The sequence below is a fragment of the Squalius cephalus genome (assembly GCF_949319135.1).
Source record: "Squalius cephalus genome assembly, chromosome: 1".
Classification (NCBI taxonomy): Eukaryota; Metazoa; Chordata; class Actinopteri; order Cypriniformes; family Leuciscidae; genus Squalius; species Squalius cephalus.
The window spans coordinates 3,371,757-3,398,351 of record NC_137122.1 but is presented as its reverse complement, the minus strand read 5'-3'; the positions used below and the strand labels follow the sequence as shown (position 1 = coordinate 3,398,351).

The 26,595-nt window shown below is 38.8% G+C and overlaps 1 protein-coding gene and 2 long non-coding RNA genes across 3 annotated transcripts in view; 1 reads left to right on the top strand and 2 right to left on the bottom strand.

Annotated features, from left to right (window-relative positions):
* Window positions 1–26,595, bottom strand: part of LOC307156695 — a 343,191-nt gene that overhangs the window by 60,582 nt on the left and 256,014 nt on the right. The gene's annotated exons all lie outside the window — the stretch shown is intronic.
* LOC307156529 (uncharacterized protein) lies at window positions 67–23,112 on the bottom strand. The gene is made up of 7 exons (XM_079867943.1): window positions 22,257–23,112; window positions 20,745–20,890; window positions 20,455–20,660; window positions 20,130–20,348; window positions 19,514–19,964; window positions 19,082–19,313; window positions 67–212 (listed from the first exon to the last, which is right to left on the bottom strand). The coding sequence occupies exons 2-5, from the start codon at window positions 20,750–20,752 to the stop codon at window positions 19,777–19,779; spliced, it is 621 nt and encodes a 206-aa protein (XP_079724069.1). The 5' UTR covers window positions 20,753–20,890; window positions 22,257–23,112; the 3' UTR covers window positions 67–212; window positions 19,082–19,313; window positions 19,514–19,776.
* Window positions 5,685–23,924, top strand: LOC307156710. The gene is made up of 3 exons (XR_013820783.1): window positions 5,685–6,207; window positions 17,320–17,502; window positions 23,109–23,924. It is a non-coding gene; the product is annotated as an uncharacterized lncRNA (long non-coding RNA).

Genomic DNA, 26,595 nt, shown 5'->3' with positions numbered 1-26,595 from the left:
CTAGTATGACCCATGTAGGAGGTCGGCTTTAGGAATTATAAGGCTTATGTCCTTCATTCAAGCTGAAGGTTTATTTGCAGAAGCTCAACTGTGTTTCACTCTCATATAAACCAGGAATAAATTATACAGTAACACAGTAATACAGTTATACAGTAATACAGTACAGTCTCTTCTCAACTACTGCCACTGTAAACTGTGATGATGAACACAAACTGCATGTCATGATCGATATGAACATATGATGTTAATGTTCTAAAGATGATGCGTCTGAACATTCATCTTCTGCAGATCCAGTCGCTTCACCAACACTGATTCCAGTCAGAAGCTCAAACTCTGAGAAGAAATCAAGCCGAACTACAGCAGCAGCTCCTACACAAGGTTCATGATCACATGATCACTGTATAAATAGATTTATTTTTGGTGAATGGCGATAGTCATTCACATATTCATCATTTCTGTGATGTGAAGCTCCAGTATTATGTGATGATGATGTTGTGTATATGTGGCATTATGTGTTGAACTGAACTAACAGACGTGATCCACAGATACAGCTGATACAGCATCAGAAACTGAAGTCAGTGTGACTGCTCTATTATTATACAGAGGTACGACACGTTCATTTATACTGACAGCTTTATAACATTAAACTATCAGTCAGTCTGTAAATGCTTCATCAATAACTGTTGGTAGTTTAATACCCTTGACTTCAGTCATGTACAGTTTCTCTTCTTCCTCTCATGTTTCCTGCAGATCCTACTTTGGAATATCTATGTATTGACAGCATCTAAAACATACAACGTTTCATGTATGAAAACATTCAAATGCACAAATATTGATGAATCAATATTTCAATATAAAAAAAAAAAAACCTGGTACTGCGTTTGATTAAACTGGAAAGGGTCACCGTATTTGCGTATTGTTGTCCTATTGCTAGTTTAACTGCTTCTGTTGTTCTCATTTGTAAGTCGCTTTGGATAAAAGCGTCTGTAATGAATGTAAATGTAATGTAATGAATCCTTGAGGTTTCAATCCTGAATTGATGGAATTATCCGGCTGATTTTACTGTGGCGGGATCAAACCACTGAAGCGAGAGACTGATGATGTGTGACAGTGATCATGTGATCATGGACCGTGTGTCAATGTTTCTGCAAGCGTATAAATGCTAGTGTGCTAGAGTCTCACTTAACATGAATATCTATGAATGAATAAAGCATCAAAAACATTTATCTTTGGTGAATAGCTCGAGAGTGAAGTAAGAAGATAATAGATGACAGACTCGTGCACATATTCATCATTTCTGTGATGTGAAGCTCAAGTATTATGTGATGATGATGTTGTGTATATGTGGCATTATGTAATATTAAATAGTGACACCATAAAGTTGTGTGCAAATAAAAGGCCAGATTTATTTACACATATGGATGTTATGGATATATTTTCCTACATTGTTGAAAGTCATTCTCTTGCGCTTCATATGTAAACTGCTTTAAATATAATATTAATACAGTAATGGACAGACTCAGACTGTATAATCTCTCTCTGTTCTGTGTGATGGAGCTCATTTTGAATGATTGCTAGAATTTTCTTAATAAACCTCTGCAGTTGTGTTTAATAAGTCTCCTTTCCTGAGATGTTTGTTAGGAATATGTTAATTCCCCTTCATGAGCTGGTAATGTATCTGTAAGTCCACTGAAGCGAGTTGTAGTTGAGAAGCCGCTTCAATAACCGAGAGCTAGATATTGGATCTTAAACACCTCACGACACCCTGAAGGAGCCACTGAGAGGTCAGACTTGAAGCACTGTTCCTGAGATGCTCTTATTGGTGGTTAACTGTAAGCAGCAGACAGATCCAGCAAGAGGAGAACTGAGGATTCGGAGGCTCCTCTTGCCAGTCTCAGAGCTTCAATAACCGAGAGCAGGGCCGTCTCAGTTTAGTGGCGCTTCTGAAGCCAGACTGGTTGTTGTCCAGGAGGATGTTCTGTGTGAGAAATGGAGATAGTTGGTCGAAAACGACTCGTTCAAGTGTTTTAGCAAAGTGGTCCAGAAGTTCAGGGAGGCGGAAGTTAAATCAGTGGTGCTTGAGAAATACATCCCAGATCTTCCAGAGCATTTGTAGTGTTGATAAAGGAGTCTGGATCTGATATATTTCTCAAGGCTGGAGAGAGTAAAGCAGAACGTTATAATCCATGTGTAGAAACTCCCTGAAGACAGTTAATATCTGCTTTACAGACGCTCATGTGCAAATGCAGGTTTATTTTACCAAGCTGATGCTTATAATTACTTTACAATACTTTTAAAATCTGTTTTATAATTCAGGAGTCATGGATAGTGGAAACCTTTTTCAGTAACAAAGCAATTTTATCACTAATAATTGCAAGAGTTTACTTCTAGAGTTTAATGACATGCTGGAAACTGCTAAAATACAGAAGTGAAACTACCAGTAATGCTAAGAATAGCCTGTAAGGGTGGATCTCCTGCAGGGGTTCAGTCTGCAAGACTGCCGAATGACTAAAGAAACGTTGTCAGCAAGATGGTAGAAAACTGCACATTTCTTGTCTATTCCACCCACTGCCACTTATACCAACGACAGAAATAAGCGCAGTTACAAGAGCTTAATATGTGGGAGAGCGTTGCTGTAGAGAGGGATGATATTGTATTGCAATATGAAGCACTTCAAAGTCAATACCAAATCAAAACTAGTTAGTACATTATTTGTAATTGAAAAGGTTTAATGACAAACTATGGTTATGGTTACACTTAAAATAGTTACAAAATAGATGTATGAGATGATGATAACTTATACCACTAATTGTACCCAGCATACAGTATATGAAATATGTTACCAGAGCGAAAGAGAGAGAGAGGAAAGAGGTGGTAAAGAGATAGAGGGAGTGTAGAGAGAGAGAGAGAGAGAGAGAGAGAGAGAGAGGTGTAGAGAGAGAGAGAGGAAAGAGGTGGTAAAGAGATTGAGGGAGTGTAGAGAGAGAGAGGGAGAGGTGTAGAGAGTAAGAGGAAAGAGGTGGTAAAGAGATAGAAAGATAGAGAGAGTGTAGAGAGAGAGATAGGTGTAGAGAGTAAGAGGAAAGAGGTGGTAAAGAGATAGAAAGATAGAGAGAGTGTAGAGAGAGAGATAGGTGTAGAGAGTAAGAGGAAAGAGGTGGTAAAGAGATAGAAAGATAGATAGAGAGAGAGTGTAGAGAGAGAGAGGTGTAGAGAGTAAGAGGAAAGAGGAGGTAAAGAGAGAGAGAGTGTGTGTGTAGAGAGAGAGAGTGTGTGTAGAGAGAAAGAGATTCTTTTTACTTTAACAATCACTTTAATACAAAAATAAAAAAAAAATCCTTTTTCTTCTTCTATTCTAAACAATTATACAGACAATAAGGTATCACCAAAAAAAAAAAACTAACAAAAAATTAAAATTCCATCGTAATCAACGATTGATTCACACCCCATTTATATTTAAACGTTTCAATGTCATTAACCAATTTGTAATAAGTGTACTCAATTTTTAATCGTGACCTTATTAACCCACTTAGGACAGATTTAACATCACAAGACTCATTACCATTCATTTCTTCTTTCCGTGACACCCACATGGCCATTTTAGCTTGTCCACATAAAAAGTTCATTAAGACATGGGCCTCTTTTTTACACTTTTTATACTTCGGTCCATATATGAAATACATAGGTGAGAAGACTTCTCCCAAGGTCTGACACCACCCTTCTATTATTGGAAACAACTGTTGTAATCTAGTACAGTCTAAAAATAAATGAAAAACAGTTTCTGGTATCCCACAGAAAGGACATCCCTCCCTCACCTGTGGATCAAGACGTGCTCTGTGTCTGTTTGTAGCTATTATACCATGCACTAAACTCCACTGAAGATCTCCAGCTCGCTTTTCAATAGGAGGTTTGTACAAGGTCCTCCAGCTGCCCTTGGGGGAAGCATCTAATCCAAACACCTCTTGCCATTTAGACTATTTTAAACTCGTAAGAGCCTGAAGATGCAGTATCTTGACACACAATGTATACAGTGATTTTTTTTCCATTTTGGTGAAAAGTCCCAACTGAGGTGTCTTAAAAGTTAATAGTCCACCCTCAGTTTCTTCCCAGCTTCCAGTCTCAGCTGCAATGTTTACTTCTGGGAAATCACATTTATTCAGTATACGTTTCTAAGGAGAGTCTGTAACTCTGTGGCAAAAACTCAACTATCCGAGTCAAAATTTTCTTTGCCACTCGAATAGATCTTATGTCCAGTTTTTCAGCAAAAATCTCAGCTGATATCCATTCACCTTCAGGTATTAAGTGTCCAATTTTTGCAGCCCACAGACTTTTCCTGAGTGATAGGTCTTTAAAAATGTCCAGATTCAATGCAGAGTTAAAAAGCAATGGTTCTTCTTTCTGCCACAAACTTTGTGCATTGCTTGACTCCCGAGAAATCTTAAAAAGTGTCCATGCTTTTAAGAGTGATCTATAAAACGATGATAATCCTGCAAGATCCAAACTATTTATGTCCATCAGGAACAGGTGGCGATCTAGTCCCATGTTCCCTGCTTTCCTCAATAGGATTCCCATAGAGGAGTCTCTGAGCCACTTGAAGCCTGAACGTCTTTAGTCTGGATCTGATGTCCACTAGGCCTTGTCCTCCTTCCTGTCTGGGCAGAGATAACACTGGAGCCTTTAGCCAATGCTGTCCCGACCAGAAAAAATCCACCAGACATCTCTAAATTTGTCTCACAAGGTCTTCTGGAGGTTCAAGGATCATCATTCTGTGCCAAAGGGAAGAGGCTACAAGGCTGTTACATATCAGCACCCTTCCCCTGTAGGACAGCTGGGGCAGCAACCATTTCCTTTTCACAACCGCGCACGTACTTTCTCCAACAGGCCCTCCCAGTTTTGCTTTCTGTATTCAATTGTCCCCAAAAAAACTCCCAGATATTTAAAACCTGCCCTTCCCCATTGTAGACCACCAGGAAGTGGTGGACTATTTACAATTTGGCCACACCACACAGCATCACTTTTACACCAGTTCACTTTGGCAGATGATGCCTTTCCATAACATTCTAGAGCATGCTTTACCACATCAACATCTCTATCTCCCCTAATTAAAACTGTTATATCATCTGCATATGCAGATAATTTGACAGATTGCTGGGAGTTTTGAAAGTTAATCTGTAGACCTGCTAAGTCTTTCCTTAATTTACATAACAGCGGTTCTATAATTATGCTATAAAGTTGGCCCGAAAGGGGACAGCCCTGTCTAATTCCCCTCTGAACTTTCACAGGGATGCTTAGGCCACCAGCCATTTTTATCATACATGTGGCTTCAGTGTACACTAACCGTATCATTGAAATAAAATTATCACCAAAACCAAAGGCCTTTAAAGCATCAAAGAAAAAAAAATGTGATCTACCCGATCGAAAGCCTTCTCTTGGTCTAATGATAAATGAAGCCCGGTTGAAATTTATTCATATAGTTTGGGTATTCATTTGGTTTAGTAATATTTCCTTAATATTATTTTCTAATATTTTATTTATATACATGTATTGTATGTGTATTGGTTTCCTTGTATAATCTTATTTTCATTCAAAGGAAGGAAAATGTATGATTATGTGTTGAGTTAAAAGTACTTGCCACTGTTAAGAGCGGGGATTGGTTAAATGTTGAGGGGGCGGGGACGGGGGGTGACGTCCGGGAAGAAGAGGTGATGGCAGGAAGATCGATCGTGTCTGAGTACTAGTTTGATAAAAGATACCATTTTAGGACAGTTGTCCATACGAGAACTGATTTAAAGTTGGTAAAATGTTGTTTGAACGTGTGGGGATAGTAATTTCCCCTTTGATTATCAAATAACTGAGTAGCGCGATTCTCAAGAAACAGCGCTTATCACACGTGAGAGACGCGAGGTCGCGTGTGTGGAAAACTACCGTGAATCGTCTCTCTTACCAAATCCCTAGAAGACATCCCAGATAGCGCCCTGAGATACCAGGGATTCTCAGTGGTTCCTCTGGCAGCGTTGGACGAGTTTGCTGATCTGCCGTCAGTTATTCAGACCGCAATCCCCCTCGTGCTGAAAGTGTGTGCGTCATGAAAGCCCGCTCGAATTAACGATCGGTAAGACAGTTGTTTATTTTGTTTACTCATTGAGTGAAGCGGCAACCTGTTTTGTGCCTCAACGAACCCCAGCATCGTATCAGGCCTGCAACAGGGTATTTATTTTATTTAGATTTGCATATTTGAATTGACACCCGGGTGTTTTTGATTACTGTTGGGGAATGTTTGTGTGAGCCGTAACAGTTGTGTTGAGACAACAAAGGCTCGTTGGACTTGAGTATGCTAACCAACACATTGGTGATATTTGGGGCATTTTGTGTGTTTACTGTCCATCTTACTAGTTTATCTGTTATATAAATCACCAGAGTGATACGGAATATTAATACAGTGTTGTATTTGTAAATTGTTGATTTGAGTTTGAAGGAGGAAAGATCCTTTTATTGTAAAACTTTAAAGGGTTAACTTTTATTTTATCTCCAATTGCTATTTGATTTTTTTTTTTTGAGTAAACTACTAAAAGTTTATATTTTACTTCAGACTCTGTGGTTATTTTAGTCTATTATTAAGCACACTAATTGAAAAGATAAGGGTTTATTGAAATAAAATTAATAATATTCAGAGGCTACTTAGAGAGATCTAAAAATAAACTTACCCAGGGCCCCTCCCACTTAAATCGAAGGGAGAAGGGCGCTACATAAAAATCCCATTTCAATCTTGTTGTCAGAAGCATAGTCATACACGTCTCTCACTAAATGTAGATTATCTACAATAGATCTATCTTTTATGCAGTAAGATTGATCTTCATGTATGATTTCATGCAGTACATTACTTAATCTTGTGGCCAAACATTTGGAAATGATTTTATAATCCGAACACAAAACTGCCACAGGCCTCCAGTTCTTTAAGAGTGTTAGATCTCCCTTCTTAGGGAGTAGTGTGAGCACTGCACGCTGAAAGCTCTTCGGAAGAATTCTTTCAGTAACACTTTTTTGCAGAACTTCAAAGTAATCATGACCAAGAACATGCCAGAAAGCCTTATAGAAATCAGCAGACAGTCCATCTATCCCGGGTGCACGACCTACAGAGAGCCCCATAACAGCAGCCGTGACTTCTTCATAAGTGAGTTCGGCCTCTAAAAAAAGTTTGTGCTTTGGGGTTAAAACCGGAAGGTCAAAAAGCATTTCTTTTCTACATTGTTCTTCTGATTCCTCAGAGGTGTATAAACTTGAATAGAAGTCCACAGCAATTTTTTGCATCTCTGTTTGATCAGAAATATCTTGACCATTACAGTCTTTTAAACAGTACATCAATTTTTCTTGTCCTTTTTTACGCTCTAGATTAAAAAAAAAAAAAGAAGTAGGAGCGTCCATATCTCTTGCTGTTACAAAACGACTCCTTACAAGAGCACCCTTCACTCTTTCATTTAAAATTGAGCTCAACAGGTTATTCTTTTCAGTCCACATATCTTTCAGGTTTACAGAGTCGTTTGTAATCATACTTTGCTCAATACCAATAATTTAATTTTCAAGACATTCCAAAGACTTTTTCATACAAAATGAAGAATGTGAGAAATATTGTTGACAAATATTCCTTATTTGTACCTTCCCGATTTCCCACCATTGAATGCAATTTTCATAACAATTCTTCTCACTCTTCCAAGACTCCCAAAATGACTTAAAATTGTCCCAAAAAAAGTATCTTCTAATCATTTATTATTAAAATGCCAATAATAACTTTTATGCATTTTTTTTAATAAAGTACACTCAATAGTGACAAATTTATGATCAGACCTTGAAGTGGGAAAAATAGTTGAATTTGTAACTCTATTCCTCATGTTACGTGACGTATAGAGTCCGTGCAGCAGAAGCCGTCTCATTACTAATCTTCACCCATGTATACTGACGCGTTAACAGATTATACTCTCTCCATACATCAGATAGGTTTAGATTTTTAATCACATTGGCTAAGCAGAATGCACTCCTTACATGCGGTTCCTCACCATTCCTGTCCTTAGTAAAATCCAATGTACAATTGAAATCTCCCCCTAAGATAATGAGATCTCCTTCATGTTGTTGTCTTAATAAAACTTACAATTGTATTCTCTCTGCACCTATGTTTGTGCATTCTCTCTGCACCTATGTTTGAAGCATAATTATTCACAAAAAGAAAAATAAGATTACTAATTTCTGCCCTCACAATCAGCAATCTCCCTGGAACAACTTCATTTTTTGACAAGATTTTCACTTTAACTACAGGGGAAAAAAGTACTGCCACTCCAGCACTCAAAAAGGACCATAGGCCCCATTCAGCCTCATTATTTTTTTTTTATTTTTTTTATTTATTTATTTATATAGCACACATAATACAACAGAAGTTGCCCAAGGTGCTTTACAGACAATATAATAAAACACGTATTAAAAAACTATACATAGAAACAAGCAATTGAAAGTAAAACATATGACAAGAGACAGCTATACTATAACACACACAAAAAAAGGGCCAGGACACTTCAGACTGCACCCCATGCAACATCTAATAAATGGGTTTTTAACAACGTCTTAAAGACAGCCAACGACTTTGCTGATCTGACAGAGAGCGGGAGGTTATTCCACAGTGTAGGACCGACTCGAGAAAACGCTCTGTCACCTTTCCGTTTAGAGTTTGTTCTGACAGTCACAAGGAGATTTAAATTTTCCGATCTCAATGACCTAGACGGAATATATACCGACAACAACTCAGAAAGGTATGGTGGTGCCAATTTATGTAGTGCTTTAAAAACCAAGACAATGATCTTGTAATGCACTCTATACTCGACTGGCAGCCAATTTAAGGATCTCAAAAGAGGTGTAACATGATCCATTTTCTTCGCTGACTTAATCAACCTGGCTGCAGCATTTTGTATGTTTTGCAAGCGTGCCAGAGCTTTTTTGTCAATCCCAGCATACAGTGAATTACAATAATCCATTCTCGAAAAAACGACCGCAGAAATAGCTCTTTCAAAATCTGTTGGAGATAAAAATGGTTTGGTTTTTGCTAAAAGTTTTAAGTGAAAAAAACTAGATTTAACCACCGAATTTATTTGTTTATCCATCTTTAGCTCCGAGTCCAAGATAAAACCAAGGCTTTTGACCTTTTCAGAGATTTCAACTGCCAGGGGAGTATCTTTTAGTCGCTCAGACACTAAGTGGGACTTTGAGCCGAAAACTATAACCTCCGTTTTCTCTTCATTCAGTTTTAAAAAATTAGCTGCCAGCCAGTCTTTTACCTCCTCAATACAGGCTAATAGGTTACCGAAAGTATAACTGTTTGACTGTTTTACCGAAAAATAAATCTGAACGTCATCCGCATAGCAGTGAAAAGACATATTGTGTTTCCGAAAAATAGACCCAAGGGGAAGCATATATAAAGAGAACAAAATAGGAGCTAAAATCGAACCCTGGGGGACCCCACACGATAACCGAGACCTCCGGGACATGCAATCTTTTACACACACAGAGACAGATCTATCAGCAAGATATGAATAAAACCACTTAAGGACATTCCCCTTTAGGCCAACCCAAGCCTCTAGACGCTGCAGTAAAATATTGTGGTCCACCATATCAAATGCAGCACTGAGATCAAGAATCATCAATACAGAATTTTCCCCTTTGTCCAAAGTCAAGAAAATGTCATTGAGCACCTTCACCAGTGCAGTCTAAGTGCTGTGCCTTGACTTGAATCCAGATTGAAACACCTCAGTTATGGAATTCAACCACAGGTGGTCTTGAAGTTGCTTAAAAACAACTTTTTCTAGCACCTTAGCTAAAAACGGTAGATTTGAAATCGGCCTAAAATTATTTGGGTTGTCCATAGGGAGGTTTGGTCGTTTTAACAAAGGAGACACAACAGCATGTTTAAAGTCAGTTGGACAGACGCCCTGACTTAAGCATTTGTTAATTAAGTTTAGTATATTAATATTTACAGTATCTACGATCTGCTTAAAAAGCCGAGGTGGTATAATGTCTTCTTTTGAAGAGGATGGTTTCAAGTGTGCAACAATATCTGCTAAAGCGGATCGAGTCAGTGGATAAAAATCGCTCCACTCCCTAGGAGAAGTCAAAGGTGACGGAGAGGGAGCATCAGTCCCTACCTGTGGTATATGAGCCCGGATGTTCTCAACCTTCCCTTTGAAAAATTTTTGAAACTCTTCACAGGTAATAGTTAAGGAGTCCGAATGCAAATTTTGTAAAGGATTTATAGCCGCATTGATTGTATCAAATAACACTTTGGGATTGTTAGCATTCTTTAAAATCGTCTCAGAAAAAAATTTGTGCTTAGCATCCTTTGATCCCTTCTGAAATGCAACCAAAGATTCTCTGAACAAATCGTAATGCACTTGCATTTTAGATTTTCTCCATCTCCTCTCCGCCTGCCTAGACAATCGTCTCAGGGTGCGAATGTCATCATTTACCCATGGCAGGGAAGTATGATTAGTCTGTTTAACTGTGAGCGGGGCAATAACATCAAGAATTTCAGAGCAGACAGATTTGAATTGCAAGAGATGTTCATCAACACTTAAAGAGCAGAGTGTAGTTTCAGAGCATGTGGTTGCATACTTTCTGTCATAGAGTTCTATAAACTCACCACTCGTCGCAGAAGTTATTTTTCTAATCCACTTTTTCGTCCGAGGCCTCATTAAAGTCTTAGCAATCGACAGATTAAAAAACACTGATTTATGATCTGAAAAAGGCACTTCCTCAACAATTAAGTCCTGAATGGCCAGGTTATGAGATAAAACCAGATCCAACATATGACCCAATCTATGAGTAGGCCCATTTACCCATTGTATTAAGTCATACGAGTCCATCACATTCACAAACTCCTTTGAGACTGCATCCTTAGCACAGCAGAGATGTACATTCAAGTCCCCAAGGATTAAAAAACGATCAAACTGCGTTGTCAGTCTGCCTAAAAGATCTGAAATTTCCGAAATAAAATCTTTGTTTGCCTTGGGAGGGCGATACACCAGTGCAATAGTAATAGGATTTGTTGACATAATCTGAAACACTTGGAGTTCAAAGCTATTGTAACGGGCCAGCACTATTTGTTGACATTTAAAATCATCCTTAAAAATAGTCATAATGCCACCTCCACGCCCGGTTTCTCGCGGTGTGTTAAAGTATAAGCAGTCTTGCGGCAAAAGTTCTGACATCGGTGAAACATCTCCTACCTTCATCCACGTCTCAGCCAAAAACAAGAAGTCCAGCTTGTTTTCCGCCATAAAGTCGTTCAGGATAAAGGTTTTGTTTCCAACCGCCTGTACATTCAGTAACGCCATGTTCAATCGCGCTTCGCTGCTGGTCGTCTGCTGCTCACGGCATAGGGGCCGAAGATTATGCTGGTTAACCCTTCTCTCGTAGACCCGAACCACCGCGGTGCGGCCAGGAGCAGCCACTCTTTCGGGGATAGCCGGCACAAGCCACCTACCCACAGCTTCCCACGACCGCCAAGTGATGTTCCGCCCCTTTGTTTCAACCGAAGTTTGTCTGGAGGACCCAATACAGTCCCGAGCTCCAAGAATCCGCTTCAATCTGATAATAATTCCGCCACGCTTCCCACGCTTTCTGCCGCGTCTGCATCGCTTAGCAACGAAGGGAAGTCGCCGCAGGCAGCACGGAATATCCTCCAGCAGTGGTGGTGGAGGAAGACGCGAATCTTTATAGTCATTTTTAAAGAAGGTCTCAACCGAAGCTTGGATGGATAACAGCTGAGATCGGTCATAGACCAGCAAAGCGGAGGTATGTTGAAAAATACCCGTTATTTGCAATAACATAAAAGCTAAAACATAGACAGACAACACCATAGGTAGACGGCATGCCACATACACCGGCGCCATCTTGCCAACCAATTACTTTGATCACTGTGAGTCTCCTGTAACAAGACCACACCTATATCTTTCAAACGTATAATCTCTGAAAGTAACCTATTCTTTCTCCCATCTCTCATCCCATTAACATTTAGGGATCCCACCTGCAAGACTTCCATGAGAAAGAGAGAGAGAAAGAAAGAAAAAGTACAGAGAAAAAAAAGATTTAGCAGTCCTCATTATTATTGCGTTTTGCCTTTCCCCTCGTTATACGTTCCTTCCCTGTTTGTTTTCCTTGTCTAATAACAGTTATTTCCTTTTTTAACCGAAACCTCTTCTGCTGTGAAAGTTCTTCAATGCTATTAGTTTTCCTTGCCCATACAACAGAGGCAATAAACTTTTCAAGATCTGGGAAAAAATCACTGACTCCTACACCTGCTTTTCCTTTTGTTTCATCTAAAAAAGAATTGATCTGTTCAAGAGTATACATATCTTTTTCAGCCACTTTTGCCATATCAGATGTATCGGACCACTGCTCTTCATTTCTCAAACTAGCATCAGTACATTGGGACATTTCATCTAACTCATCAATCATATTTTCTTCAGAAACTCCTACTGGTATTTCTTTGAGTTCGCACAATTCTTCATCACCTCCCTGACCTTAACTGTCATCAGTTACTTGAGTTATATTCTCAGCAACGCAAACCAGCTGCACCATACCACCAGTATTTAAATGAACATCACTCACCTCTTCTGAGGCTGCTTTCACCTGTGTCTCCGTTCTCGGTTCTGTGTCCTGCTGATATTGTTTCGCATTATTAACATCTGCACGCGATATAGATGGCCGCTGATCATCTTTGTGTGGGCATGTAAAACGTTTGTGTCCTAGATCACCACATCCAAAGCACTTCAGATTTTCAGTGCTTGCGTAAATCATGTACGAGTTCTCTCCTTGATTAACTCGGAACGAAACTTCCAAAGTACGCTCCGGCGAAGTCAGAAACATAAACACTTGGACCTGTTTTTACAGCCTAAAGGAATCATTCTCACTGGACTTGCTATTTTTCCGAATCTTAGCAACTCTTTCGTTATGACATCATTACTAATAAAAGGCGGGACATTCGAAATCATTATTTTTGTTGCTGGAGCGGATAGTGGGTTAATCGGGACAAACATTTCCTTTACCCATATTCCGCTCACAGTCAACTGATTAATTAGCATTTCAGATCTCAAAAAAACAACAACCGCTTTGTTCATGCGTGAAGCTGAAACTATATTTTCAAAACCTACTTTTTCTCCAACAACTACAAGTAGTTCCTCTATTGTCACACCGGGCTCTGGTACACACCTGCACCCATTTCAGAGTGATAGACTAGGTGGCGTTTGCCCGGGAATTGACGCCATCCCGGCGTCTAAAATTCCATGAGCACACGATGAAAAACTATCCTTAATTTAAGTCAGAAATAACGAGGGGTAAAAGGAAATAGGAAAATGTTGGCCTTATTGTGTCACTTATTGGGAGCAGTCGGGACATTTATTTATTTTATTTTTACAGATCGGGCTCGGGTCGGACTCGGACTCATTTAGCTTCTCTCCTTTCATCATGCTCATAATATACGTGCAGAGCGCAGGCTACTGTATGAAATATTGTTATATTGATAATATTATAAATACGCAACGCAATATGCGATTACGCGAGTGCAGTGCATCAAGTGACAGTTGACCATGCAGAGCATCAGGGAGAAGTTGGAGCGTGGGGAGTTACTAAAAGTTCCCAATGCTTCAGGAAAAGCTGCATTTTGAAAGAGTTTTGATCTGATTACCACAACAAACAATGAGCCTGAAGCCTTCAACAGTGGATGCTGTTCTTAATTAATATCTGTGGGCATAATTGTCGGTGGTGGTAGTTATGTTTGAGGCCTATAGTAAAATTTTACCTCTTAGTAGCGTGTGTGTGTGTGTGTGTGTGTGTGTGTGTGTGTAGCAGAGAGAGTGCACGTCAGAGAGAGCTTACAGTGATATTGATGTTGGTCTCGGGTCGGGTCGGGCTGATAAATTGCAGACGTTGTTGGGCCAGGGCTGGGTTAGGGCTTGAGGAAACTGCACGATTTGGATTGAGTTTGTGTGTGTGAGTGTGAGTGTTTGACACATTGGGAATGCTGTACAGGATCACCCCTTCATTTGTGTGTATGTATGAAACTAGTGATTTTTTTTTTTTTGACAAAAAATGCTCTGAATTACAGTTTTTCCCATTCATTCCTAAGGGTGCCCATTTCTGTCCACGAAGGCGAGATTAAGGAGGTTTTTTTTTCACTCACTTAACATTGTAGAATCGAGTACATTTTTCTTGTGTGTGTTCCGGTGGCAAACTTAGGAAAAGTAGCCAAGTCTTGTACCGCTCAGATTAAGGAAAGTATTTTTTAAAATTAAAATAAATATTATTTTGCCCACATTTGTCCCCAATACAGTTTTAATTGGACATTGGACATCTCAGTGAAACTTAAGGTGTGTATAAACCCGTACACGTCCACACACTTGAGATGCACAGAGATGATCAGATACAGGACATTTCTGATTACACACACTAGATGTGTTCAGAGATTTCCAGTATACCAGCAATTGCTGATGTTGTAATGTTTAAATCCTGGTAAGCATGAGGCCAAGAAAGTTCTCAATTCTTAAAGATTTATTAAAATCCTAAAGCGATCCAACAGTGCCAGATGTTACATAATGGTCAGCATGTACAACACACTTCAACTCTTACTCTACACCTTTTATAGGTGACAACATGTGGACTACAGCGCCATCTCCTGACTAATACACAAACACTACATTCCCCCATTACTTAAAGGATTAGTTCACATCAGAATGAAAATATCCTGATAATTCACTCACCCCAATGCCATCCAAGATGTTCATGTCTTTCTTTCTTCAGTGGAAAATAAAGTAAGTTTTTTGAGGAAAACATTTCAGGATTTTTCTCCACACAATGGACTTCAGCGGTCACCAAATTGTTGAAGTCCAAATCAATGCAGTTTCAAAGGGCTCTGAAGTGCTTCAAAGGGCTCTGCACGATCCCAGCTGAGGAATAGGGTCTTATCTAGCGAAACGATCACTTATTTTCTAGAAAAATAAAAATGTATATACTTTTTAACCAAAATTATTCGTCTTGTGCCGGTGTGCGTTGCACCAGGCATTACGTAATCACGTTGGAAAGGTCACGCTGGACATAGGCGGAAGCACCGCCCCATTGTTTACAAACGTGGAGAACACGTAGCGGGCGTTACCCTCGGTTTGGGACGGGACTGGAGTATTTTGCACCGTACTCCCAAATTCCATGGCTTGGTGGAACAGTAAAAAACACAGGAACAAGAAGCACTAACGCCGCCGATGTACCCGAGTCACTCTTAGCCACCCGTGCTGCCGACTCGGCTGCTATATTCATAGACGCGCACATTCCACTCTTACGCACACACACTGCACACATTGCTGCATATTTAACAAGTGCGGATTTCTTTCTTGTTTATTTTTCTTTGTTTTTCTTTCTTACGCTGTATTTATAAACTGCTTATTAATGTCTATCCATGCTTTATAAAAGATGAATTAACTGTTTACTAATGCTTAACTTATGATTAATAGCGTGCAGTTATTATAAAGTGTTACCGAAACACAATTCAACTTAAAAGCTGTAAATGCTTGATTTTTGATTTATAAGCATATCTATAATGTGTTTTATAATTGTATTTTCTTACTTTTTAATGATCAATTTATTGAGTTGTTGTCAGTGGTTCATAAGATCAATTAGAAAGTGTAAGTTAATGATTAATAAACTATTTAAATGTACATTAATACATCTTAAATATTTCTATGTTCTGTATCACTGTGTTGTGTTTGTTTCCTTTTTCTGTTTAGAAGATAACTGTAAAATCTCATTTGTAAAAGCTTTACAAGGCCTAACTAGTCCTCACTTTAGATGAGCTCACAAAAAAAGTTAACTGACCACAACTAAATGCTTTATAACTACCTGAATTAACCATTAATTATTGACACACTAAGTAACTATTACTATATGTCTGAATAATAAGATGTATGAATGTACATTTAAATAGTTGATTTATGTAACCCAGGTCATTAACTCGGGTCGCTAATATTAATAATTTGTATTATTTTATTTATATTGCTATAAAACTAATAGTAAGAAAAGAACATGAAGTAAAATGTTTTTTTTTATTATTATTATTATAATAAATAATCCCAAAAGAAAGAAAAGGTTCCTGAACTGATTCCTGATTGGTGAGGTGAAAGGTTAGCCCCGCCCCCTGTTGGAGAGTTCCAGAAGATCACGCACAAGCATAAATGTAGAGAGATTGCGAACGACACGAGAGTGAGAGCAGATGCGATTGAGTGATTTGAGGGAGAACAAACTGTCTAATAATCCAGCAATAGATTATTAACAAGTTGAGAAGTAGATTTATGAGGTATTAATTCTTTAAAAAGCTCACGCTTTAAGATGATAGGATCTGAACTAAATCTTTTTCTTTGAGAAAATACTTTTTTGTGTGTCTCTGATTTATATTTCTCCTTGGTGAGTACCAATTTCTTCATAAGAGATGTATTTAGGTAATGTGGATACTGTTTTTGGACTCTTAATGTGAAAAATACATTTGAAAAAGTGATGAGTGATATAAAAAATGATTGTAAATGCTTTAAGTGTTTTCTAATATAATCTGTGAGTGCATATAGTTGTTTAAATGTTTGAAAGATTATATTTTTCTGTTGTGAAGTGTGTGCCATGCGCTGCTAGCTTTGCTAGCTCTGTACACAGACTCTAGTGTGTTAATCAAGCACATGGTGTCACGATAAATACGGATGAACCCAAACGCAAACAGGATGTATAACAAATAGTTTATTTACTAACAAACAGGGAAAACAAAACCCACGAGGGGGTAAAACGTAGACAGAACACAAAGAGACTAAACTAGACTATAACTAACAATAACTAGACAATACTCTGGAACAGGAAACTCACACGGTCTCAAAACTCACAATGATCACACAGAGGTAAAGATCACAATGAACCGACACAGGACAGCAAACACAAGGAGACTAAATAGGAGAACCAATAAGGGGAACAGGTGATGCTAACTAGATAATCATGACAAACGAGGATAACAAGGGGGCAAGGTAACGAGACACACAAACACATGGCCCAAACCAAAGACCATGTGTTGTACACAAACATGGGTCTGCCGTGATCCTGTTTCAGCACTAGAGAACTCGAGGACTAAAGAACAGAATCATGACACATGGTGACTAGCGTGTGTGTTGCCTATATCCAGATAATTGAAACAGACATTTTGGTCATTAGAAACTGTTTATTTGAATGAGTTACTGATGATTGTTTTGGCTTTGTTTTTGCAAGGCCGGGTTTTGTTCTTGTGTTTTATTTTTCTCTTTTGTGAGTGTCTGAAAAATTGCTGCTGTGATCCTGAATCCTGTCCTGGCTGTGGACTCTTATCCCGGGTTTGGACTGGCGAGCCATCCCATCGTTTCGTACCTGGAAACAGAGGAAAAGGAGTTGTGAGAAAAGGAGTTTTCTGATTGGGTAGGACAGAACTGCATACATTGCGTTTTTCAAGTTTTCCAGGATTTCCCTGAAGACAAAATTAATTCTCTTCATGGACTGAACTGCGTTAATTTTTGAACAACTTTCCTACTCAGTCATTTTTTGGAATTTGAAAACAAGACATTGAACTTGAAATTGAGAAACTTGAGGTTGAATTTCAGAAATTGATATTGGACATTTTTTATGCCCGTTTCACACATCCTCCGTGTGCAGTGTGTGTGTGTGAGCAGTGCGCTATAGTGCTTTCACATATGCTGCGTTTGCGGTGACTGATCCACGGCTGTACCACAAACACATACTCACTATTTTTATTTAAAATCCAGAAGTTATCAGCAACTTTTATTAAAAAAAAAGTTTTTGTCAGCATTGAGATTCTCTTTGTACACATACACTCTTTAATGGACGTATGCACGTTTAAACACAATTTAAACAACGTATTATTCCATGCATTACTTCTACTTATATTAAGTTACTCAAGCAAGTGGTCAAATATTTAACCATGTACTTATAATAAAATCGCAAACATTTTAAATTAAAACTTAAAATGGACAAAAACAGCTGACTCTCATGCCTTTTCTTTTGCATTTAAATTTTAATACATTAAACCTTGCATGTCACAAAGAACTTGTTTTTCCACCTCCACGAATGAGACGAGTGTTGTTCATAATGTCGCCTTGTTGAGGTAAATTATAGTTTTCCTTGCTTTACCCCGGTCTTAAAGTAAAAAGATGACTGTGAAAAATAGTAGTATTTAATTAAATACATTTATGGTGAGATTACTACATTTTCAGGTCAATCTGTGTTCATTTTGACCACGAACCATGCGCTGTCACTTTAATTCAGCGCGTGCAGCACAGCAGAAATAGACTCGGTGTGGAAACGATCTCTGCACTGATACGCACCGCTCCTGGAACGGATCGCCGGACTGCATCCGCGTGCAGTGTGAAAGCTCTAACCTGATAACATGGGTACGGAAAAAAATACACACCGCATACGCACTGCAGAGTATGTGTGAAAGGGGCGTTACTCTGTGTTTATCATTTATTCGAAATACTGTGTGTTACTGTTATCTGTTTGTTTTTATTTACAATTCATGCAAAAGAACAAACAAATAGAAAAACACACTTACCTTTTCATTAATTAGCTGCAGTCCAGTGGTCTGAGTCGTTAATTGTTTTTATTCTTTTCTTACGATTGCCTTTGCTAAGTTTTGCTTCAGTGAGACATTAATATTAATTAATATTCAATTAATATTATAAAATAAAAGTAAAAATTTCTAAAAATTCTAAATGTTATAAATGCATGAATGTTATATTTATATATATTTTCTAATTATATGTTATTTTCATAAGTGTTTAAAACACGTATAATAAATAACTTTAGCTTGCCCACTAGAGGGAGACACAACATAAGGATGGAAACTATGAATGGCATTAATCACATTGATCTAGTTCATTTTTATAACTTATGGTGTACTGACAGAATTGTTTTATACAATTAGTGTACATAGAATCTGTGAAATGCTTATGGATTATTAAATGTTATAACATATATATACACATATGTTATATTACAAGTTGTTCAGGTAGGTATCGTGCAGGTAAGGAGTCAGGTAAGTGCATGCAGGTGAGGGCCAGAGAGGATGATGGGAAATGTAGTGAGGAGGTGGTGACTAGCTGGTGACTGTGACAAAGTGCACCATAAGTGTGTAAAAACCCTCACCATTTATCCGGGCTTGGGACCGGTACTGACATTGCACTACTTTGTCAGAGGCTGGGTTGAAAAATAGTCTTTTTTTGTTTGTTAAAAAACAAAACAAAAACAAAAATGTTTTTTTGTTTTGTTTTTTATGAACACGAGCCCATCATATTATCACTATATAAAAGTTTGGTAGTAAATTAAATACAAATAAATAAAAATGAAACATAAATACACATACTACCAATAAAAACATTTTAAAAAAATACAAAACTACAAAATATGGGCTAACTTTACATTTAAAAGAGTGAAGTGAGCTTTTGAACAAATAAATGGACTGGGGCGTACTCGTCCAGCCACTCGAGACCTAACCCCTCCCCACGGCACGATTTACGACTCACCCCACAGTCAAATACTCCTGATCAACGGGGATGTTCTGCAGAGCCTTAAATAAAACCACTTCCTGGTCTTCTCCGTTAACAACCATTTTCCAGCAGAATGGCTTTATATTGGCCGGCTTGGAGGAATGATTGATGCGGCGGCCAGACGTGTCTGCTAGTGGGTGACGGCTGCAAGGGAAGGTCTGGGCATCAATGCACAGGCCTTTCTCCCCGGATTTACAAACCCTGCCTCTTCCTTCAGATCCTCCATCATAGCTCTCCCCTCAGATGCTGTGATGATGACCTTGCCGTGGTAATCACAGACAATGTCACCACTAAAAAAGTTTCTGGTCGCAAACACTCCTGTAATTAGGACAACATTACATTTCGAGTTACTGAATATACTTTGCATGTAGACAAACGTTTCAGGATTTAATTCTAGTTCTTGGTGCAGTTAATGGCTGTTAAAAGATACAATTTACATTTTTGTATTTTCTTGCCTTGAAAATAACTGAAAGGTTTTCTTACCGAAACCTTTGGGAGGACCAACATCTTTAATAGCAAGACCTGTCCAGGCCTGCTCAGCCACACAGTGCTGCACATGAGGGTCGGTTTCGACCTTCTGCTTGGTGGACGGCTTCCACATCTTGACTACCTCCTCTGCTTTGGGGCAATTGGTCCTCCACCCCTCCTGACCAATCAGCCTTGCCACTTTTGCGGCTGAAGGCCTCCACAGACTGAAGTAACCTGAAAGACAGAATGACAAGACTTTACTCATGCAAGTTATTTGTCACAGGGAATCAAAGTCGAATTCATGGGTGCCAATGCTGTATTGATAGATTTGGAGACTTACCGAGAAGATAGTCTTTCCTTTGAGCATATTGTGAAAGCCGCCACTTATCACAGAACGCTCTGTCTCCAGAACAGCCAGATTCACTGCGCTGCCTCTTAGATGGAGGCTGGCCCTGCAGTGAGACAGGAAACACCTCCACAAACTGGCAGAAAGACCGCCGCGTGCTGGTTTCAGCAAGTGCTGCTGTCCCCTCGTCCGAATAAGTCCTGTATAAGTGAGGAATACAACATTTATAGTAATATAATGGACAAATAGTTTGTGTTATGTCCTTGATAAATGAAGAGACATACCCAGCCATAGAGTATAAGAGCTCGGCTGCCTCCACCAAGTCCTCATCAAGGACCGCACCGGCGCTATGGGCCAAGTATAAATGTATTGAGTCCTGTTGGTGTGCTGATAAAACTTTGGCGTCCACCCCAACCGCCCTACGCACGTCCTGGCTGGTTGACATGCCCAGTTTATACATGTTGAAATAAAATTTAAAAGGAAATGTTAATCGTGAAATGACTGTGACTGACAAGGTGTAACTGAGTGTATACACTCAGACATGTGCACATGTATCTGTGTAGGTATGTACATCGAATGGAGGTGGTTCATGTCCTGGGAAACACTGTGGACCGCATCACCAGAACAAGAAAGAAAAAAACAGTTGCAGCCTTTCTCTTCCTGAAGACTGTGATTGTCTGGTAGTACTGGTGCAATATCTATGAAAAAAGTCCAACAAGTTATTACATTTAAAACATTGGTGGTGAGCAAACTACTCTTTGTGTCGCAATGAAACTTACAGCTTCCTCAGCCTGGCTCAAGGCAACCCTCATACCAACCGAGGTTTGTCTCTGTGTTCGCAGTATCACCCCCTACTGGATGACACGGCTCACCCACTCCGCATCCTTGAACACACTGACAAGGTGTCATTAAAAATGAGTGAGTGAGTGTGTGAGTCAATGAGTGAGTGAGTGTGTTAGTGAGTGAGTGTGTGTTGAGTGAGTGTGTGTTGAGGGAGTGAGTTATCAGTGAGTGAGTGAGTGAGTTATCAGAGAGTGAGTGTGTAAGTGAGTGAGTGTAAGTGAGTGTAAGTTAGTGAGTGAGTGAGTGAGTGAGTGACTGATTGAGTAAATGAATGTGTGTGTGTGGTGAGTGAGTGAGTGAGTGACTGATTGAGTAAATGAATGTGTGTGTGTGGTGAGTGAGTGAGTGAGTGAGTGTGTGAGTGAGTGTAAGTGAGTGAGTGAGTGAGTGTGTGCGTGTGTGTGTGTGTGTGTGTGTGTGTGTGTGTGTGAGAGAGTGAGTGTGTGGTGTGTGAGTGAGTGAGTGAGTGTGTGAGTGAGTGTGTGTGTGCATGTGTGTGTGTGTGTGTGTTTGTGTGTGGTGGGTGATTGAGTGAGTGAGTGAGTGAGTGAGTGAATTTACTAATGCATACCTGAGTAAATATTAGATGTCACCAGTATAAACTCATTACATTTGATGAATTTACAGTAAAGTCTTCCACAGCTCCGGGTAGCTGCATGTGCTGGTAGATAAGGACCGCCTCACAATAGTACCTGTAAAGGGTCATGTCTGCATTTGTAATTTTACGGCCCACCTGGAGGTCCCCTCGTATCCGTTCCACGTCTTTCTTTGCCTTATTCAATATTGAAGCAGACCCGATAGACCGTCTGTTTGGATTAAACGGGACAAAACAGACAGGATACTTAAGACACCACCCTTAAGATTATGTGAATAATAACAGTGTTATTAAAACCTTTATTCTGAGATGACAAAGTCGCACTGAAAACAATGCCTGCAAACTATAATGCACTTACTTTTGACAATGAGATGGGATGATGTCAGCAGAGGAAGATTTGGGCGATAACGAAGGAGCTTCTCCGCCGGGGTCCATGTCAGGCTGGTTACTAACCAAAAAACCCAGACGAATCAGCTCCTTCATCAACGCCACCTGACAACCTCTATCAGGCAACAGCGTGCAGACATCACGGAAATCCCAAATCTTTCCATTGCGGATCCACTCTCTTGCAGAAGCCTCTGCTCTCTGGACCTCGGCTGCCCTTTCAGCATCTGTACTGTCTCGGAGGCATACAGTGGCCAGATGTGACGCGATGTCCTCCTGCGGCTCGTGGCACTGCAGGCAATGAATTTTGATGCTTTCAAAAGATCTGGAAAACAAAAACACATGATATAATATGTACAAATTAAACAATCATCTGAAAGAACGATACACAAATTAAATAGATTAAATAAAATAAAATAGATAGATAGATAGATGGATAGATGGATATATATATAATTTATTTCAGTAATTCAAACATATTAATATATTAATATTAAGAAACATATTAATGTCAAAGGTGTAATTTCACTATTCAGCACAAATAGGGATATTATAATACGTGAGCAACATGTTTTAATTTTTCATAGGCAGCAAGCCATAATCATCAAAATTATAACAAATAAAGGCTTGAAATATCTCACTTTGCATGTAATGAGTGTATATAATATAGTAGTTCCATCTTTTAAGTTGATTTACTGAAGAAAAATGTACCTTTGCACAATATTTTAATTTTTAAAGATCTTTCCAATCAATCACACAGATCTTTCCAAGTACCCTCATGGATCTTTCCAATCACTCACACGGATCTTTCCAATCACTCACACAGATCTTTCCAAGTACCCTCACGGATCTTTCCAATCAATCACACAGATCTTTCCAAACACCCTCACGGATCTTTCCAGTCAATCACACGGATCTTTCCAGGGACTCAGACGGATCTTTCCAGTGAATTACACGGATCTTTCCAGTGACTCACCCCCTAACAAGTAAGTTAACATGTTAATCAAGTTAACCAATAAACCAAACAAGCTAATATCACAAGTTAAATTAACAAACTATCCACTCAAATTAACCAAACAAGCTAATACAAGTTAAATTAACAAACTAACCACTCAAATTAACCAAACAAGCTAATTGTACCAACTAACCACACAAGCTAACCAAATATGATAACACCATACCACACAAGCTAACCAAAGAAGCTAACCCTAACAAACATATCAAGCTAACACCATACCAAACAAACTAATTGTACCAACTAACCACACAAGCTAACCAAATAAGATAACACCATACCACACAAGCTAACCAAAGAAGCTAACCCTAACAAACATATCAAGCTAACACCATACCAAACAAGCTAAGCCAACTAAGCTAGCAATTTGGACAAACACAATCACAAACAAGTGGTTGTATCAAGACCTCTCTTGACCCTTCATCCCTATGATTGCATGGGGTACCATGATATTCCCATCTGTCCATAAGGATAACTTTGAGTCAGAGTGAATAGAGGACTGTTGCAGGACTGCACAAACCGTATTAAAATACACACTTGATTCGATTAAGGTAACTTTTTAAAAAGTGTAATTTTAACTATACCCTTATAAATGGTTAGTTAATGTGATATAAAACAAAAATGTCCAAATAAAACAAAAGAAACATGAAAAATAAGTTTTTACTCACTCTATCTCTGACATCTTTCAGTCTGGCTACAAACCCCTTCACAGCACTGAGTCTGCTCTTCTAAAAGTCCTCAGTGATATCCTCATGACTACTGATGCTGTGGACACTGTAGCCCTAGTGCTATTAGATCTGAACTCAGCATTTGATTTCGTTGATCATAAGATCCTTTTATCTTGACTGGCACTCAAACATCCTCAGCGACCCACCTCACCTGTGGTGTGCCCCAGGGATCGGTTCTGGCACCTCTACTGTTCTCTCTGTATATGTTACCCCTGGGAACTATCATGAGTAGATTTCGTGTGTCTTACCACTGCTACACGGATGACATCCAAATCTACATACCCATAAAACACAAAGATAGCCAAGCATTTGAGAGATTAGATGCATGTCTTCATCAACTTAAACTGTGGCTTACAAATAATTTCATGCTATTGAAAGATGATAAAACCCAAATCATTCTATTTGGTCCAAATGAGTTCTCTAACAGTAATTGTACTGACTTAGGGACTCTCACCACACCTCACAACCAACGTTAAAAAATTGGGTTTTTATCTTGATAGCAGTCTTAAATTAAACAAACAAATTAACAGCACAGTTAGCGCTAGTTTAGCATTTTTAAGTAGAGACAGCTTCGAGACAGTCATTCATGGTTTCATTTCCACACGACTGGACTACTGTAACTCACTATATATCCGGCTTCCTCTGTCTGCAATCTCGTATTCAAATGGTCCAAAACGCGGCTGCCCGTTTGCTCACCAGCAGCCGTAAACGTGGTCATATTACCCCAATTATGCGCTCTCTACACTGGCTGCCAGTTCAATATCGAATTGTAAAATCTAAACTTTCACCTACAAAGCTCGTTGTAATCAAGCCCCTAAATATCTCTCTGATTTAATTGTCAATCACAACCCACCCAGATCACTTAGGTCAAGAGATCAACATCTTCTGTCTGTCCCTCGATCTCGCTTATGATGCAGGGTTGATCGAGCTTTTGCAGTGGCTGGCCCTCAGTTGTGGAATAACCTCCCACTATATGCTAGAACTGCGTCTACACTCGCTGAATTTAAATCTGTGCTTAAAACTCATCTTTTCTATTGTGTTTTCAATTCTTTGTAATCCTACTGCGTTTCTGGGTGTTTTTTTTTTTTTTTCATGAACTGCACTTTGGCCAACCAAGGTTGATTTTAAATGTGCTTTATACATAAAATTTGATTTGATATAAATCATGGTTTTATAATCTGCAGTGCTTTTAAAACATTTTCTTTTCTTTTTTTTTTACTTTGTTACAAAAGATTTATTTATAATTTAAAGTATTTAAAAAATATATATAATTTAATTTGATAAGAGTTTAATTATTTTGATCTTTACTTTCCAATATGGCTTTTTTGAAAAAAGCACATCATATAGTACAACAAATAGAATTTCTACAAAATACAACAATAGTACACACGACACTGTCATTATTAACAGCAGTGCTAGAGGGCGCTTGACTTTAAAACGTAACTATAGGTGGTAATAAGCTGTTATTACTGTAATAAGCACATACGACCTTCTCTATTAATCACTTTCACCCTCTTTTATCCAGTCTAAAGAACTCTGTTCAACAAAAGCACTGCCCACTTACAAGAATATGAAACAACAAAACTTCCGATAACTCATTTATTTATTTAATATGTGTTTATGTGTGTATATGTTTAAGTATCAAGCCTTTTTATACCATCTAACACACATGTTGGTGCTGTCCCACTTGTTGCAGAAATGATCTGTTTAGTGGTGAGACTGCAGTGAAAAGCAAACCCACTTGTCATTGAAGTACTTTATTCTTGCAAGAAGGCCTTAGTACAGTTAATTCCCTTATAAGGTAAAGCTTGGGACTCTCATTAACGTAAGCTTGTGAAAGCACATATTCAGATTATCTACAGATCGTATCACCCTTGTCTTATGCAGCACACACACCAAAAGCTCTATATGGAAAGTTCCCCTGTTCCAGCCCCTTTGACCCTCTTCTGCTTGACACCTTTTCTATCTGTGAAGCAAGAGATGCTCCAAGTTCACTTCAAAAACACATGTGGTTTTAACACCCTTAAACATGTCATGTACCTATAGCTACACACATACACTCTCTTCCTATGACCCTTAAGTTCGCAGACCAAGCTCAAACTAGGCTTTAGGTTGAGCTCGCCCTGCAAATTCATTACATCTTCATTTGAACATTTTATTTCATTTTCAACAACTAATTTTCACACATTCTCTTTTATTTCGAGAACAACTATTAACAAATTTTAGCATCTATACATCTGTAGAGGAAAGTTGAGTGTCACTCAGAGTCAAGACCATTCAAGACCACAGAGCAAAATCCTCAGTGTTAAAGTACACAGTTCAGAGTCTATATGAGCCCGATCTACAGAGAGGACAAAGTTACACTGGTATAGTGTCACTATATAGCAACGGATTTAAACACTCGGTTGGTCCGATGAGAGGAAGTTAATAACCACAGGAGGAGCTGATGATGTTTAAAGGAGGAGCTGTAACTATATATAATGAAGAGGAAGACTGACAGAAACAGAAAATGGCTGATAAGTGTGATCTGTGTCTGCTGGGACTGATCATTCTCTCTTCACTTCTCACAG